This window comes from Notolabrus celidotus, chromosome 20 (genome assembly GCF_009762535.1).
Source record: "Notolabrus celidotus isolate fNotCel1 chromosome 20, fNotCel1.pri, whole genome shotgun sequence".
Classification (NCBI taxonomy): Eukaryota; Metazoa; Chordata; class Actinopteri; order Labriformes; family Labridae; genus Notolabrus; species Notolabrus celidotus.
The window spans coordinates 20,194,620-20,207,790 of NC_048291.1; the positions used below are offsets into that span (position 1 = coordinate 20,194,620).

Consider the following 13,171-nt stretch of genomic DNA (forward strand, 5'->3'; position numbering starts at 1 on the left):
GTGTTTTTGGTGATAAAGTTCATTTTCAAGGCAAAGAGGGACTTTGCAATTAATTGCGGTTGAGCTGATCACTCCTCATAACATTCTGGAGTATATGCAAATTGCCATTATAAAAACTGAAACAGCAGACTTTGTGAAAATTAATAGTTGTGTCATTCTCAAAACTTTTGGCCATGACTGTATTATGCTCTATTGTATTATGTTTAAGGACGATGTGTACTTATTCCTCTTCAGATTTTGACTGTTTGAATTTTTTTATTTTATTGCGGTACATAAACTGTCTAAGAAAATGTGTCACACTGATTTTACTCGAGAATTCTTTACATATCAACGACAAAAACTCCCATATAATCATAACAGAAAGAAAGTTATCTTTGGAAAGCAAAAATGCCTTATCATGATTAAAACAAAAAATGCTTTTTTATTTGTATTTTATTAACATTTATTGTAATTTATTTTTGAATAAAATGAGCTAAAATAAGCTAAAACATAGAAGTCGTCACCCTCACTAGTTGGATCCAGAATATTTACTCAACGGACTCAATCATTAATATTTTTTTCTTATTGTAGGCCCGAAATGTCGGTCAGATGTGATGTTTGAGCAGTAGCACACCCACCTGAATATAGCAAGGGCTGTAGCTCCCCAATGGCGACTGCCATTAGTTATAATGCTCTACAAATCAGATGTAAACAAGCACAGATGACAGATGGCTTCTTGTGTTGTGGTTTGTCAGTATTTTGATCTAGAACATGGAGATTAAGTCGTATGATGGCTGTTACTGGTTAAACTGGCTTATTACCATCTGGCCAGAGCAATGAGTAACCAGCACAGACATGCTGATGTTAACCTGCAAGGAGGACAGAGGCCTGTGGTGCTAGCTCTGCTAACTTTAGACACACTTGGTGAACCAATTTGACTTTTTGTTACCTGCAGACTCCGTGTTTAGCTTTGTCTAATATGTGTTGCTAAGCTTTGACTGTTCTCAGAGGGTTTTCTTACCTTTATATTAGTTAGTCTGAATTTAAATTTTAGTGTAAACAAGTGGGGAATTGGTTGCTTTAGGAGATCACTACTATGGCTTTTTTACCATGGTTAAGTGAAAGTGTTTTAATAACTGTCATCTTCAAACGCATAGTTGCCCATTTTAGTGAGCTACCACCATGGTTTTGTGAATGACAATGTTACTCAGTTGGCTAACTTCTTGTTTGTTATTGGAATACCTTGTATTCCAATAAGTATTGGTTGGACTGCCATAAAATTGGGCATTGGCAATAATGACCCTCTAAGAGCCATTATTAGGTCAACAATTTGATTGATCCTGACCTTGGTTTCAGACTGCTGAAATAAACATTAGGTGCTGCAGTTGTACTTTGTATGAGTGCTAAGCTAGGTAAATGTTAGCGATGATTAATAATGAGGTATATCCATTAAACCAGCTACACATCAACACTTTTCAGCAGCATTTCATTGTAAGCTTTTGGACCATGAGTTCTAAGTCTTGCTCAAAACTCCTGTCATGTTTACTTGTCGTCTTGGCTCAGGTCAAAGTTTGTTTCCACAGCACTAATCCATCAGTACGTTACAGTCAGGTCACATTGGAAGTCTGCCAGGAGCTTAAAGGGCATAATCCTTCTCTATAATGGAAAGCTTTTATTCGAAACATTTAAAGGAGGTAAATTTGATGAATGGGAGGGGAACAAAGCTACAGCAACACAAGAGAAACTGCAGACTGAATCTAGATGTGACTTGCTCTTCTAAATGCTAATGTTATATTTTTAGGCTTCATGAAATCACACCCCCTTTGTTTTACCCAAGCCTTTAGATTTCAGCTTCAAGCCACACCCCCCAGCTCCTACCTGAATACTGTCATTTGAGATTTTTTTTTGGATTAGACGGTGATAGCATCCTTTAACCCTGAGACAAACGGAATCAGTAATTATTCAGCTAGGCTGAATAGCAGTGTATCAAGCCTTCACGGTGACTTTCACAGGAAAGACTGTAATTGAATTTGGAGCAAAAAGAAATCATAGAGCAGTCTGATTTCATTGATGAGATAACAAGCACTTCTTTGTCCTTATAAGACTTCACTCAGCCATACTGGGCAGACCACATCAGCCTGCTGTTATGTAATCAAGTTAGCATTAAAGCTTAAGTGAGTTTGGATTTAGAGAGGACATTTTTTTTTGTTTTCTCCTGAGGGGGTGAATAAAAAGGGCAGATCAGACAGGGAGACACAGAGGGCATGCCAGGAGAAAGTGACAGGAGTGATAATGGAATAACACATAAGGTGACAGATGTATTAAGAGGAGGAGAAGTCAACTATGTGGTGATGAAAAAAAAAGAGAAGTTAGGGAGTGAAAGAGAGCACGAGGGGTTGTACAAGGAGGAGCAAAACATGGAAATTTTGTTTGGTGATGACGGTGAGAATGTCACCGAGGGAGGATCTACACATGCAAACACACTGACTGGGAGGAGGCGGGGGGAAGGCAGGACGAGAGCAGCGAGGAGGGAGGGAGAGAGAGAGGGAAATAAATAGAGTAACCATTCCTGCCAGCAGCAAGTCATGAAGAGAGAGCTACTATAGCCTCAGATATCTCCACTGAGCACAGCAGACAGACTCTACTGTACTTCTCTGGGATCGACGTGAGCCTTCAGGTCACTGGGAGGTTGGTGGCAGGGGATTTAAGGACCTCCTGTTTGAGCTTTATAGACCAGCAAGAGCTGCTGCTAGCCTCACTCAGACTTGCGTACTCTAGAAGAACCACTTCTTCAACTACTGTCAACCCCATTAACTGGAGCAACAGCCTTCTGTTTTCGCCTGAATGGGACACGTGTACTGACCCCACTTGACTGTTGGGAGGCTTACACAGCAGAAGTAGCTGCTGGTTTTTATTCTCCTCTTCTGGCATTCCTGCAAAGTGGCAACCATGCATATATTACAGCCATACTGCATCAACAGGTTGGTGTGTTTCATTCGAATTGGCTTGTTTTTGTTGAGTTGTGTTGGAGGCATGTGTCACTGCTGATATCCATATCGTACTCTACATGTTGGAGGAGATAAAGACAGAAATATGTGTTCATGACTCTCTGCTGTTTGTCTGTTTGTGTGATATTGAGATACATTTTTGAGCCTAGCCCTCTGGAGTGCACAAGAATCGTCCACCAATTGGATTTCTACATGATCATCAGTAAAAGTCCTAGAGCTGTAAATAGTCATCTCATAAAAATGCAGTCTTGAAATGTCGCACCTATTTTCTTAAATCTTGCAGTATAATAAAAGAAGCAGCTTGAATTCTTACTTTCCCGAAACCTACAAAGACAGAAAACATTATGCTTGTTGCCTTCCAGGGCCGCTTGAGTATAATAGTAATGAAACACAGTTACTGTTGCCCAGACACCCATTTCTACCCCCTCTTGGGGACTTAAATGAAGTCTGGAGCACTCTCTTTCATATATGCACATTCTACATGCTTGGTTTGTTATTTTGCAACGCTGCAACTACACCTCTGTTTCAAATGGTGCAGATTTACCTCAGTAGCACCAGTGATTCCTGGAAGAAGTGCCCTGTGTGCCAACAGCTTCCATTTCTGGCATCAACTTTTTATATTGTACATCATAACTCCAATGCATTTCACTCCATCTTGCAGAAGTAGATCTGATTCCAGCATTGAGACAACAAAGGAATTTCTTCCACATTTTGGTGAGGGTGATTGGAAGTGAGAAGATTACTAAAAATGAAAGAAAATTCTACTTCAAACAGCAGCCCTGTGTTGGACCTTGGGCGGACTGTTAACGTGGTGAGCTCTGCAGGCAGGAAACATGGTTGGAAGTTGTCATGATACATAGCTGTTTGAAATTCAGCTAATTTTCCCCGTTAACAAGTAATCTTTTGTTGTCGTCCCATCCCCCATTTCTTCTTTCAGCATATGATCTTTCAGCTGATGCCTTCAGAAAGAAGCTATAGACTGAAGCTTCTGTGTCTGTCTTTGCAACAACAGCATTTGTCTCGGCAGTAGCAAGTATAGTGACATGAGTGCTGTGTTTCAAGTCCCAGTTTGTCAGGTTCCTGTAGCACCACCAGACTTTGCTGCTGTTTGTAGTATAGTTTGCCAACATGATTTAATTATACTATGTATGAAGCTAACAGTTTGTAATGACTTGTGTTTTGACAGTGGTGTCTGTTTAATGCTCCTCAAACCCAAAATACTTGCCTTAAAGTGTTGGGAACAGTATGAACTGCAGTTTTTTCTCTGCTCTAACATGAGTCTTCAGTGGCAGGATCTTCAACCACTCATAAAGTAAAAGAAAAAAAGAATATCAAATGCTCTGTTACCTGTTTGCTCTGCACTTTTAACTCGTGCAAACAAAGCCTGGCAGTCACTGGTGCACTAAATCAAGTGTTTTGCAGCTTGGGGGCCAGATATTTCCAATGGGAGGTGGTGGAGACCAAAACCAAGAGAAAAAACTAGATATTTTTACTAAAAACAATGGCTCATGGTTTTGTACTCATATGTTTGTTGGCAACTGATTGCCCACATGCTTAAAATAAATGTACTTAAGTGTTTTGAGCTTGTTATGATGCCCCCCGGTGTTCAAAAATGAATATCTTCCCCTTTAAGTAGCACTGCATATCTTGTTACTTGTGAATTGTAGTATTAAGGTGTTCTTTTACTTACTGTTTTGACTCGTGGCACCAAATGTTAGTGTCTAAACCACAGACCAAGCTCTTTTGCATTTTGAAATGATGGTACAAGCTTCTTCTTAATAGGTGCAGAATCTGTTTGGGTTTTTTTTTTCATGGTTGCTCACCTCATAGGGTGTAGACAGAGTAGACAGTTTCCCACAGCGTTACTGCCTGGCCATGTGCACAGCAATAAAATTAATAAGTTAGGTGGACCGTGAAGAGCAGCAAGAACAGAGCAAGAGACGTCAGAGTTTTTTTTCCTTTTTTTTTTCGATTTCAAAGAGAAAAGTAGATTTGACAGCCAGAGAGACGCATGGAGGGAGAAAGAGAGAGTAGAAGGATGGTGGGAAGCTAGATTACCTAATACTGCTGATAGAAGTTTAGAGAGGAGAGGAGAGGAGAGGAGAGGAGAGGAGAGGAGAGGAGAGGAGAGGAGAGGAGAGGAGAGGAGAGGAGAGGAGAGGAGGGGTATTGTGGAGGAGGAGAGGAGAGGGGTATGGTGGAGGAGGAGAGGAGAGGGGTATGGTGGAGGACGAGAGAAGGCAGAACTGACAATGAGAAAAGGTGGAAAGCTGAGGAAGCCGACAGAGGGCAATGCCCAGGAGAATCCAAAGTGGGATGGAAAGAGTGAGAGAGAAATGTTTTATAGAGGGGAGAGGGTAAAGGGGAGTAGGAGGGGTGTGGGGCAAGCAGTCAGACTTTTGGATAGACTGAAAAAAAAGAGAGCGAGAGAGGATGTAATCCAAATCTGCTGCCAGGAGCAAATACAGACTCCATCCTAGTGAGGGAAGAAGAAGAGAAAAAGAGAGAATTATAGAAAGAAATTTATGGGGGAAAGATGAGTGGCGGAATTATCTATGTCCCGGTTTGGGTTTGTGCTCCCAACATGTGCAGATGTGCATACATGGGAATGTGAATTATCCATGCAAGCAATTGATTTGTTCATTTGTATTCAGGCAGACCTTTTGCCTTCAAGGTCTGTCTGTACAAACAAGCCTTCAAATCATCTCTATATATTTGTAACATGAGATACGTTATTCCAAGTGAAGGCCAAACTAAAAGAAAGCAAAAATGAATTCGGGAAGATTGAGAGAGAACGAAAAACAGGAAATTGACTCCCCTCCTAGAGCTCTTGAAGTAAACACGCATTTTTTCCATTTAGTCTTTTTTAGGTTTAGATGCATCTTTACTTTTCTTCTATCGCTTTTGTATTGTAGTCGAACTTTAGACTGAGATTTTCATTAAGTAAGTCACATAACAGCCGTAAATGGTTCCAACACACTTGCTTAACAATAGGCAGCCACTTAGCTCAAATCAGCCACTGGTCAGCAGAGGCTCATTATGGTTGCAGAGTTAAGAAAAAAAAGAAAGTGATCAATTCGCTGAAAGCTGCGCTAATCAGTCTTTCATTTAAAGACTGATCCTTCTGAGAAAAGTGACGCAACCCTGCAGCTCTCTGTATCTCAATGGTTCCTCTATTGACCCTACCCCTAGGTTGTTAAATATCCATTTGAGTATCTTCAGCGTGGCATTGATTCAAAGATTCATAGAGAATGTCAGTGAAACAATAAATCCCCCTGCACAACTTCAATAAAACTTGTCTTATTAAAAAATGATTTGGAGTCACAAAATCATATATTCCATGTTGCCTATATAAAGCTTAAAATTATGATGTAAGTGTTGTCCCATTTCCTTGGTTAAGATTTTAATCCCTCTCTCCCTTGTGGCTCAGCTCTTTAGGGCTACAACCCAGTCGAGGGCACACCAAAATAAGAGAAGGGCCAAAGGGTTGGGTTCAGCTGAGGTCTCAGTCGCTACTGAGATGCTTGTTCTGTTTTTAGTACAACTTTTGATTGAGTTACTCTGTAACTTTAAATTATGCTGTTAAGAGCTGTTCAATTGAATTTAATTAAATTGAATAAATAAATCAGTTTAATTTCTTAAATTATCAAATTACAAGTCATAGTCTGACCTGAAATTAAATCAAAAGATGTTAGGACTTGATTTTTGTCTTGGCATTTGATGTACTAAATGAATGAATAAAAGACAATGAATAAAAGACAACAATTTAGAATCAAAATAACTATCTAAATACAGCTGACAGTAGAAAGATGTAGGACTGAGCAGTACGGCCTTTAATTGATACTGTGATATGCTATGGCTATATTGTGATTTACAATGTATTTGACATTTTGGAATCTCCTTTAAAGCACCTCATGCCTGATCAATTTTAACAACTGATTCATGTAATCACATCAGTTTAAGGGTTTTCTGCATCTTATGTTGGTATAAACCATTGTCTAGATCTATTAAGGCCTGTGTCTACTAAGTGCATTTTTTGGGACGGCAATGTCTGTTTTCTAGATGATACCAATGCAGTTTGCCGTTTTCAGGCCTCGGCCTCCTTGATGTAAGAATGCTTGTGATGTCAGCTGTTTTTTGTCACTGTGCTCTCGGCTGATAATCTAATTTTTAGAAAAATCGACACGTCAATTCTCCGTTAAGGGCATATCAAAACCAATAGGGGGCAGAACTGATGTGAACTTTGTCAACAACAGTGGCAGAGGAGAAACTAAGTAAATTTTTTTCAAGCATCCAATTTCCAGGTTAAGAGCTGCTAATGCTAGCAGTAGTAATCCTTTGTTTTGATGTGTTCTTCGTAAAATTTCCATACATAAAAACAAATATTAAGTATGCTGTGCAATTTCAAAAAGGCCTAGCAGTCACTGCCAAGGGAAGAGAAAGGACGACAACTTTCTTCACCTAATAACAGTAAGCACTGGTGACAAAGGCTTCCAATTTGGGGTCAAGTACACTTCTAGTTGAAAAAACTCGACTAGTGGAAACAGGCCCTTATTTGTTCATTTTGTCATTATCATTATTATTTAATTTACTAACATAGCCACCAACAAAAAATGTGACTTGGAAATTCTTGAGTTGAGTGTTTATTTGACCAAGCTGGCCGTATTACTTATCATGGATCATGCAAGGAATATAAGAGTGTTACTCCACACACATTGGGGGCATTTCCCAGGTTCTTTGCCTACTCTTCCCTCTGTTCTGCCAAATACAACACACAATCCCAAGGAGAAGGGTTTACATGTGCATGTATGCAAGAGCAATAGTAAAAAGTGAGGGAATTGAACTGGAAGTAGGAGTTCTTGCAAATGACTTCAAAACAGTATAGCTCACAGCCATCTGATGTAGAATTAGCTTCCATTCATGGTACCAGATAGTTGCTCATCCCTAGTTTGTTGCTGCTACCCATTTTTTTCCCTTTGCTTGTATGAAGTTGACATCTTAGCTTTCTTTGAAAACAGTGGCAAGAGTAGCTGCATTTTGTTGATGATGGAGTAATAATGAGTCATTACCTTTTGAAGGATTGAATAAACTGTTGTAAAAGTGAACAACTTTGATGTTTAGGTCGTTCATAATGCAAATGCTAACTTTCCTGTGTTCCCAGCCTCTCAAACATGTGGATGTTTCCTATTGAAGATTATGTTTTCAGCACAATGCTGTGGTTCTATCACCTTTTTTAACACTGTAATATTTTCTCTCGTCCCCCCCTACCACCTTCCTGTCCCTCTTCCCAGATGGCCAGATGTGCCCAAGAGAAAGAGCAAGAACAGCCAGTGTTCGGTGAAGAGTATGTCTGGTAAGGATTTATCCTCTTCTCCTTTCATCACTTTGTGTCGTTGCCATCTGCAAACAAACAAGTGAACACAATGATACAATAGACACATCTTAATATGTGCTGAGAGATTTGGTTGGTGTTCTGTGTGGTCCAACACTCCATGGCTGGCTCCCCAAGGCTTTGCATGATGTCTCATTTCTATGATAATCTCCCTCTCCTCATTTTATATGACTTTCATGCAGAGGCTTTGTCGAGCACATATTCGCTCACCTAGGTTGGCATGGCCAAACCTTAAGAGATGTGTTTGAGTGCAGCCAAAGGTTGGATTTAGGTACTAGACAACAATACAGAAGCACCAAAGAAGACATTTATTTTACAGATTCCGTATTTGTTTTCGACTGACTTTAGTAAGGGATAATGTATGGTTAGCAGGTGGCTATGGGAAATAGAATTCTGACAGGGTTAGAGTTAATGTTTCATGGCGATTTATTCTTATCTGCCTGTTGCGCTCAATTTAACATTAAACTGTCTACATCCAACTCTGCTTCTTCTCTGAGCTCTGCGGTTAATACACCTTTTAAAATAAACGAGGCAAATGTCACGACTGTTGACACTTCTGCCATCATCACCACCACTCATGACGTGTGATCAGGCATCTTACACAACCGTAAGATCAGTAAGAAAGCTTGGTAATAGGTAGGGGATAATGTATAGTGAGTGGGTAGTTGTACAAATTAGAATCCCAACAGGGTGAGAAGAGGGCGCTGTCTGGATTTGGATACCAACATAGTCACTGTAAATTTTCCATTTTATAATGCAGCGACAAAAAACAAGTTGACATGAAATATTGATTTACTGATGATTTTACTGATTTAAAATTATTTATTTTAAAAATCATCCCTCCGTTTCCATGGCTGATAACTTGAAAATGAACTCTTCTCAGCCTCAATGCAGGATGAGTGAACATTAAACTGAACATTTTAAGCCCCAGTGAAGTTAAAACGTACCTGCTTGTTTCATAAATTGAACAGAGCTTCTGCCGGAATATTTGTGTTGACATTTCTGTCCGATCAGCTTTCCTTCTTCTTAGAGCTTTGCTGACACATTTCTAAACACACAAATGTCACGACTTTTAAATTGTTGTCACTTTCAGAAATTATGTGCTCATGAATGTTTTTTTGTTCAGTTTCATTCAAGTGATAAAAGCCCTGACAGTCCAAAAACATCTTTTAACATTAATGAAAGAGGCAGCTTTGTACGTCTCGTCGTAAATAACCTAATTATATAACCCTGTTTTGTTTGTACATGTCAACACATTTTAAAGCTCAATGTGAGCAGGCTGTAGCCTAGGTTTAAGTCTTAACAACATTCATTGAAGCATTATGCGGCTGATCAAAAGCATGTTAATGCGATTTATAATATCTGATTTGACGGGGGGATGGAAAAAATTCATAACATAAAAAACATGGCAACAAGTTGTATCCAACTCCCTAAATAAGTGTTGATTTTAGGAAAGTGATATAAGTGCTTCTAAAAGTTGTACAATCCCAGTTCCATGAGAGTTGGGATGTTGTGTAATATTTTAATAAAAATAGAATTTGATGGTTTAGAACAAATGAAGTCTTTAAATAATGGACAATAGTGCAAAGACAACATATGTACATATCTTTGCAAAATATATGCTCATTTTAGAATTGGTGCTAGCAACAAGTTTCAAAAAGGTTGAGACAGGAACATTGAAAAATGTATCAAATGCTACAAAAACACCCAGAGGAACACCTCCCATCTAATTCAAAATACTGAATGGGAGTACATTTCAAGCCCTTAAGCGGCAGAATTAAAAACAGACATGACTCTGCAGTGGAAATCACTGCATGGGCTCAAAATCTCATAAGAAACCCTTCTCTCCGAACAGAGTTAGTTTTTCACTGTATCAACAAATGCAGGTTAAAACTATAACATGCAAAGAGAAAACCATGTAGTATGAACATGATTCAGAGACAGCGGGACCATTCAGATTGTTATCAGCGCAAACGCTGCCATCCGGACAATGACCTTATTAGGACTTTGCATACAGGGAGAAGATGCCAAACTACATTTTGAATGTATCACAACAGCCTGGCTCCTTAGTAGAAGAGTCTGGGTGCTTAACTGGCTTGTCTGCAGTCCTGACTTGTCTCAGAGTGAAAACATTGAGCGCAATAGGACACAAAAATATGAGAGGAGAGAGCTCCCTGAACTGTAAAGCAGCTGAAATCCTATATCAAGCACACTCCAATAACTGGTCCCCTTGGTTTCTAAATGTGTTATTAATAGAAGAGGTGATGCAACACAATGATAAATACCCCAGTCCAATTTTCAACATTTGATTTATTGTCTTTGCTATTTTCAATTATGAATGCTTCAAACTATTTGCAAACCATCAAATTCAGTTTGGGGTTGTATATCTCTGATAAAGGTTGCAAATTATAAATCTATCGCTTATTGCATGAATTGGTTTTCACAATTATTGAAGTTTAGCCCAGTACGAGGGATCTACTTTCTCTTGTGTTTTCCAATTATTTTGTTCTCCAGCGTTTTGTTTCCAAAGAGCATATGTGTGTTTGTGAGACTATGATAACTGTGAAAGGGTGAAAATGAATTTGCGTCTCAAGGTGTGTTGTAAAGTTGGAGGGAGGTTCTTCAGCATGTCAAGGAATGGCTTTAAGTTTGCAAATGCATGATTGTGTTAAAAAAAATACACCCTATGGAACAACATGGCAGCTTAGAGGTTAGAGTGGTTGAAGAATTAGATCACATATTTATTGAATGTGTGTTTAAATGATCAATGGGCAAAGGGAAACTTTCGCCACTCATAAAGAAAGTTAGATTAAAACTCTACTTAATGAATTCTGGGAATTAGAGTACTGGCCTCATAAGCTGGCATGATATCATGTCTGTGTGTGTAACATAAATATTCCATCTTGTATCACAGTCTCTTGGGGCCCTATGCACAGGAGCTTTGTTGAAGCCCCTGTGATAACACTCAGCCCCCTCCTCCTCCACTCCTCCACCTCTTGCCCAAATTCTTTCCGTCACTTCATCGCCCCCCCTCACTGTCCACCAATCCTCCTTTGCCTGCACTCATTGTTCATCCTTCTCTCATTCCACCCTGTCTTCCCCCTCAACCTTCTCCTCCTCTCCTATAGCTCTTAGTGTCTCTGTTCCAGGGTACATCCCCAGCTACCTGGAGAAGGATGAGCCATGCGTGGTGTGTGGGGACAAGGCGACTGGCTACCACTACCGCTGCATCACCTGCGAGGGCTGCAAGGTACCAACGAGCATGTCCCTCATTCAAAAGTAGAAGTAGTGGAAGGTGCAACAGGCCTATCAAGCCTCAGTTATTTCTGCAGTACAAGCTAGTTCAAAAAATGAACAAGGTTCTGATTCATTTTCTCCTTTTTTTTCTTAACCCCTAAAAAAACACAGCAAAGTTCAACATACACCACAAACATTAGAATTCTAAGCTAGCAAGTATTGAAAGGAATTATAGCACTAGAAGATGCCATAAAATCTTGCTTGGTACAAAAGTGTGGATCATTTTTCTTTTTGCTTCAGCAGGCATGGGCAACACAGTGTTGCCTCATGTTTTCCCTAACATGTCAACAACTTCTGACTAGCTATTTCATGCTAACAAAATGGGGAATGGCTTCTCTTTGCATCACCACTGATGCATAGCGTGGAACAAGGTGTAAGGACTTAGAGCAGGCAGGAAACTTTGGCACTTGGTTCGACTTGCTGGCACCAAAATTTTGAAAAGTATCTCAGCTTTGCTAATGTATCTTAAACACGAAATAGCTTGGTACCTACAGCAGTAAATTAACAAACAGCACTTCCATAGCCAGGGCTAATTCATGACAAGTTTTTTCGTTATTATTTCACCAGAGGTTGCACCATTTCTTGAGCTTCACAGCCACAGTGCAGGAGTATGCCATTATTTTGTTTGTATGGAGGTAAACTCAGTGTTTAAAGTAAAACAAAGACAAAACATTCAAAATAACTATGAAAACACAAATAAAAAACTTGCACAAATTCGAAGAAAAACAAGTCGTAAGTTCCTGTCATCCCTACCCTGGCAGGCAAAGATGACAAGATATCTATCATTAGACCAGACTAGACTCACAAGGTAATCCACACAAGTAAAAGGACAACAAAACACATTTACTGCAAAAAGTATGACCAAACTAAAAAATCAGTGGAGAGTTTTTTAAATGGTGGAAAGCTTTTTTTGTAACCACTGTGACGTATTTCTGGAAGTGAAGATCAGTATCAAAAACAACATCCTGATGGCTGACGAGCTCACTGAGCTTCAGGGAAAACGATAACACAGAAACAATGTCTTGCCTTTGTGCTTCTGTGTCTATGAATGGATTTTCAGTTTTATCATTGTTGAGCTGTAGAAAGTTTTGAGACATCCAGTAGTTAAAGACATCAACGCATCTGACATTAAAATTCAGCAGACAACGATTGTTCAGGAAAGGTGAGACGTAAAGCTGTGTATCATCAGCATACAGTTGTTGTCAAAATTGGGACTCTGTGAGTCTACCAAGAGGGAGCATGTATAGATTGAACAGCAGAGGTCCAAGAAGCATCCCTTGTGGAACTCCATAAATAATACCATATGTTTTGGAAATCAGGGTTATTCCAAACGTTTTCTAAATACCTTGAGTGACATTTTATGATCAACAGAGACGAAAGCAGGTATCAGGTTTAGAAATACTGAAATGAGTTTGTTTGCTTGCTCTTGGGGAATTGAGGTAAATTTGTATGAATGGTAATATGTTCTTTTGATACAAATGGGAAGGCATCATCA

The 13,171-nt window shown here is 39.4% G+C and overlaps 1 protein-coding gene across 7 annotated transcripts in view; it reads left to right on the forward strand.

Annotated features, from left to right (window-relative positions):
* The window catches only part of LOC117832181 (thyroid hormone receptor alpha), a 146,626-nt gene that overhangs the window by 107,763 nt on the left and 25,692 nt on the right, over window positions 1–13,171 (forward strand). For 5 of the 7 annotated variants that reach the window (XM_034711190.1, XM_034711192.1, XM_034711189.1 and 2 more), the window contains 2 exons: window positions 8,279–8,340; window positions 11,508–11,629. In XM_034711190.1, coding sequence (XP_034567081.1) covers window positions 8,279–8,340; window positions 11,508–11,629 — 184 coding nt within the window. The remainder of the gene's footprint in view (window positions 1–8,278; window positions 8,341–11,507; window positions 11,630–13,171) is intronic. The other 2 variants (XM_034711194.1, XM_034711195.1) reach the window with 1 other exon arrangement.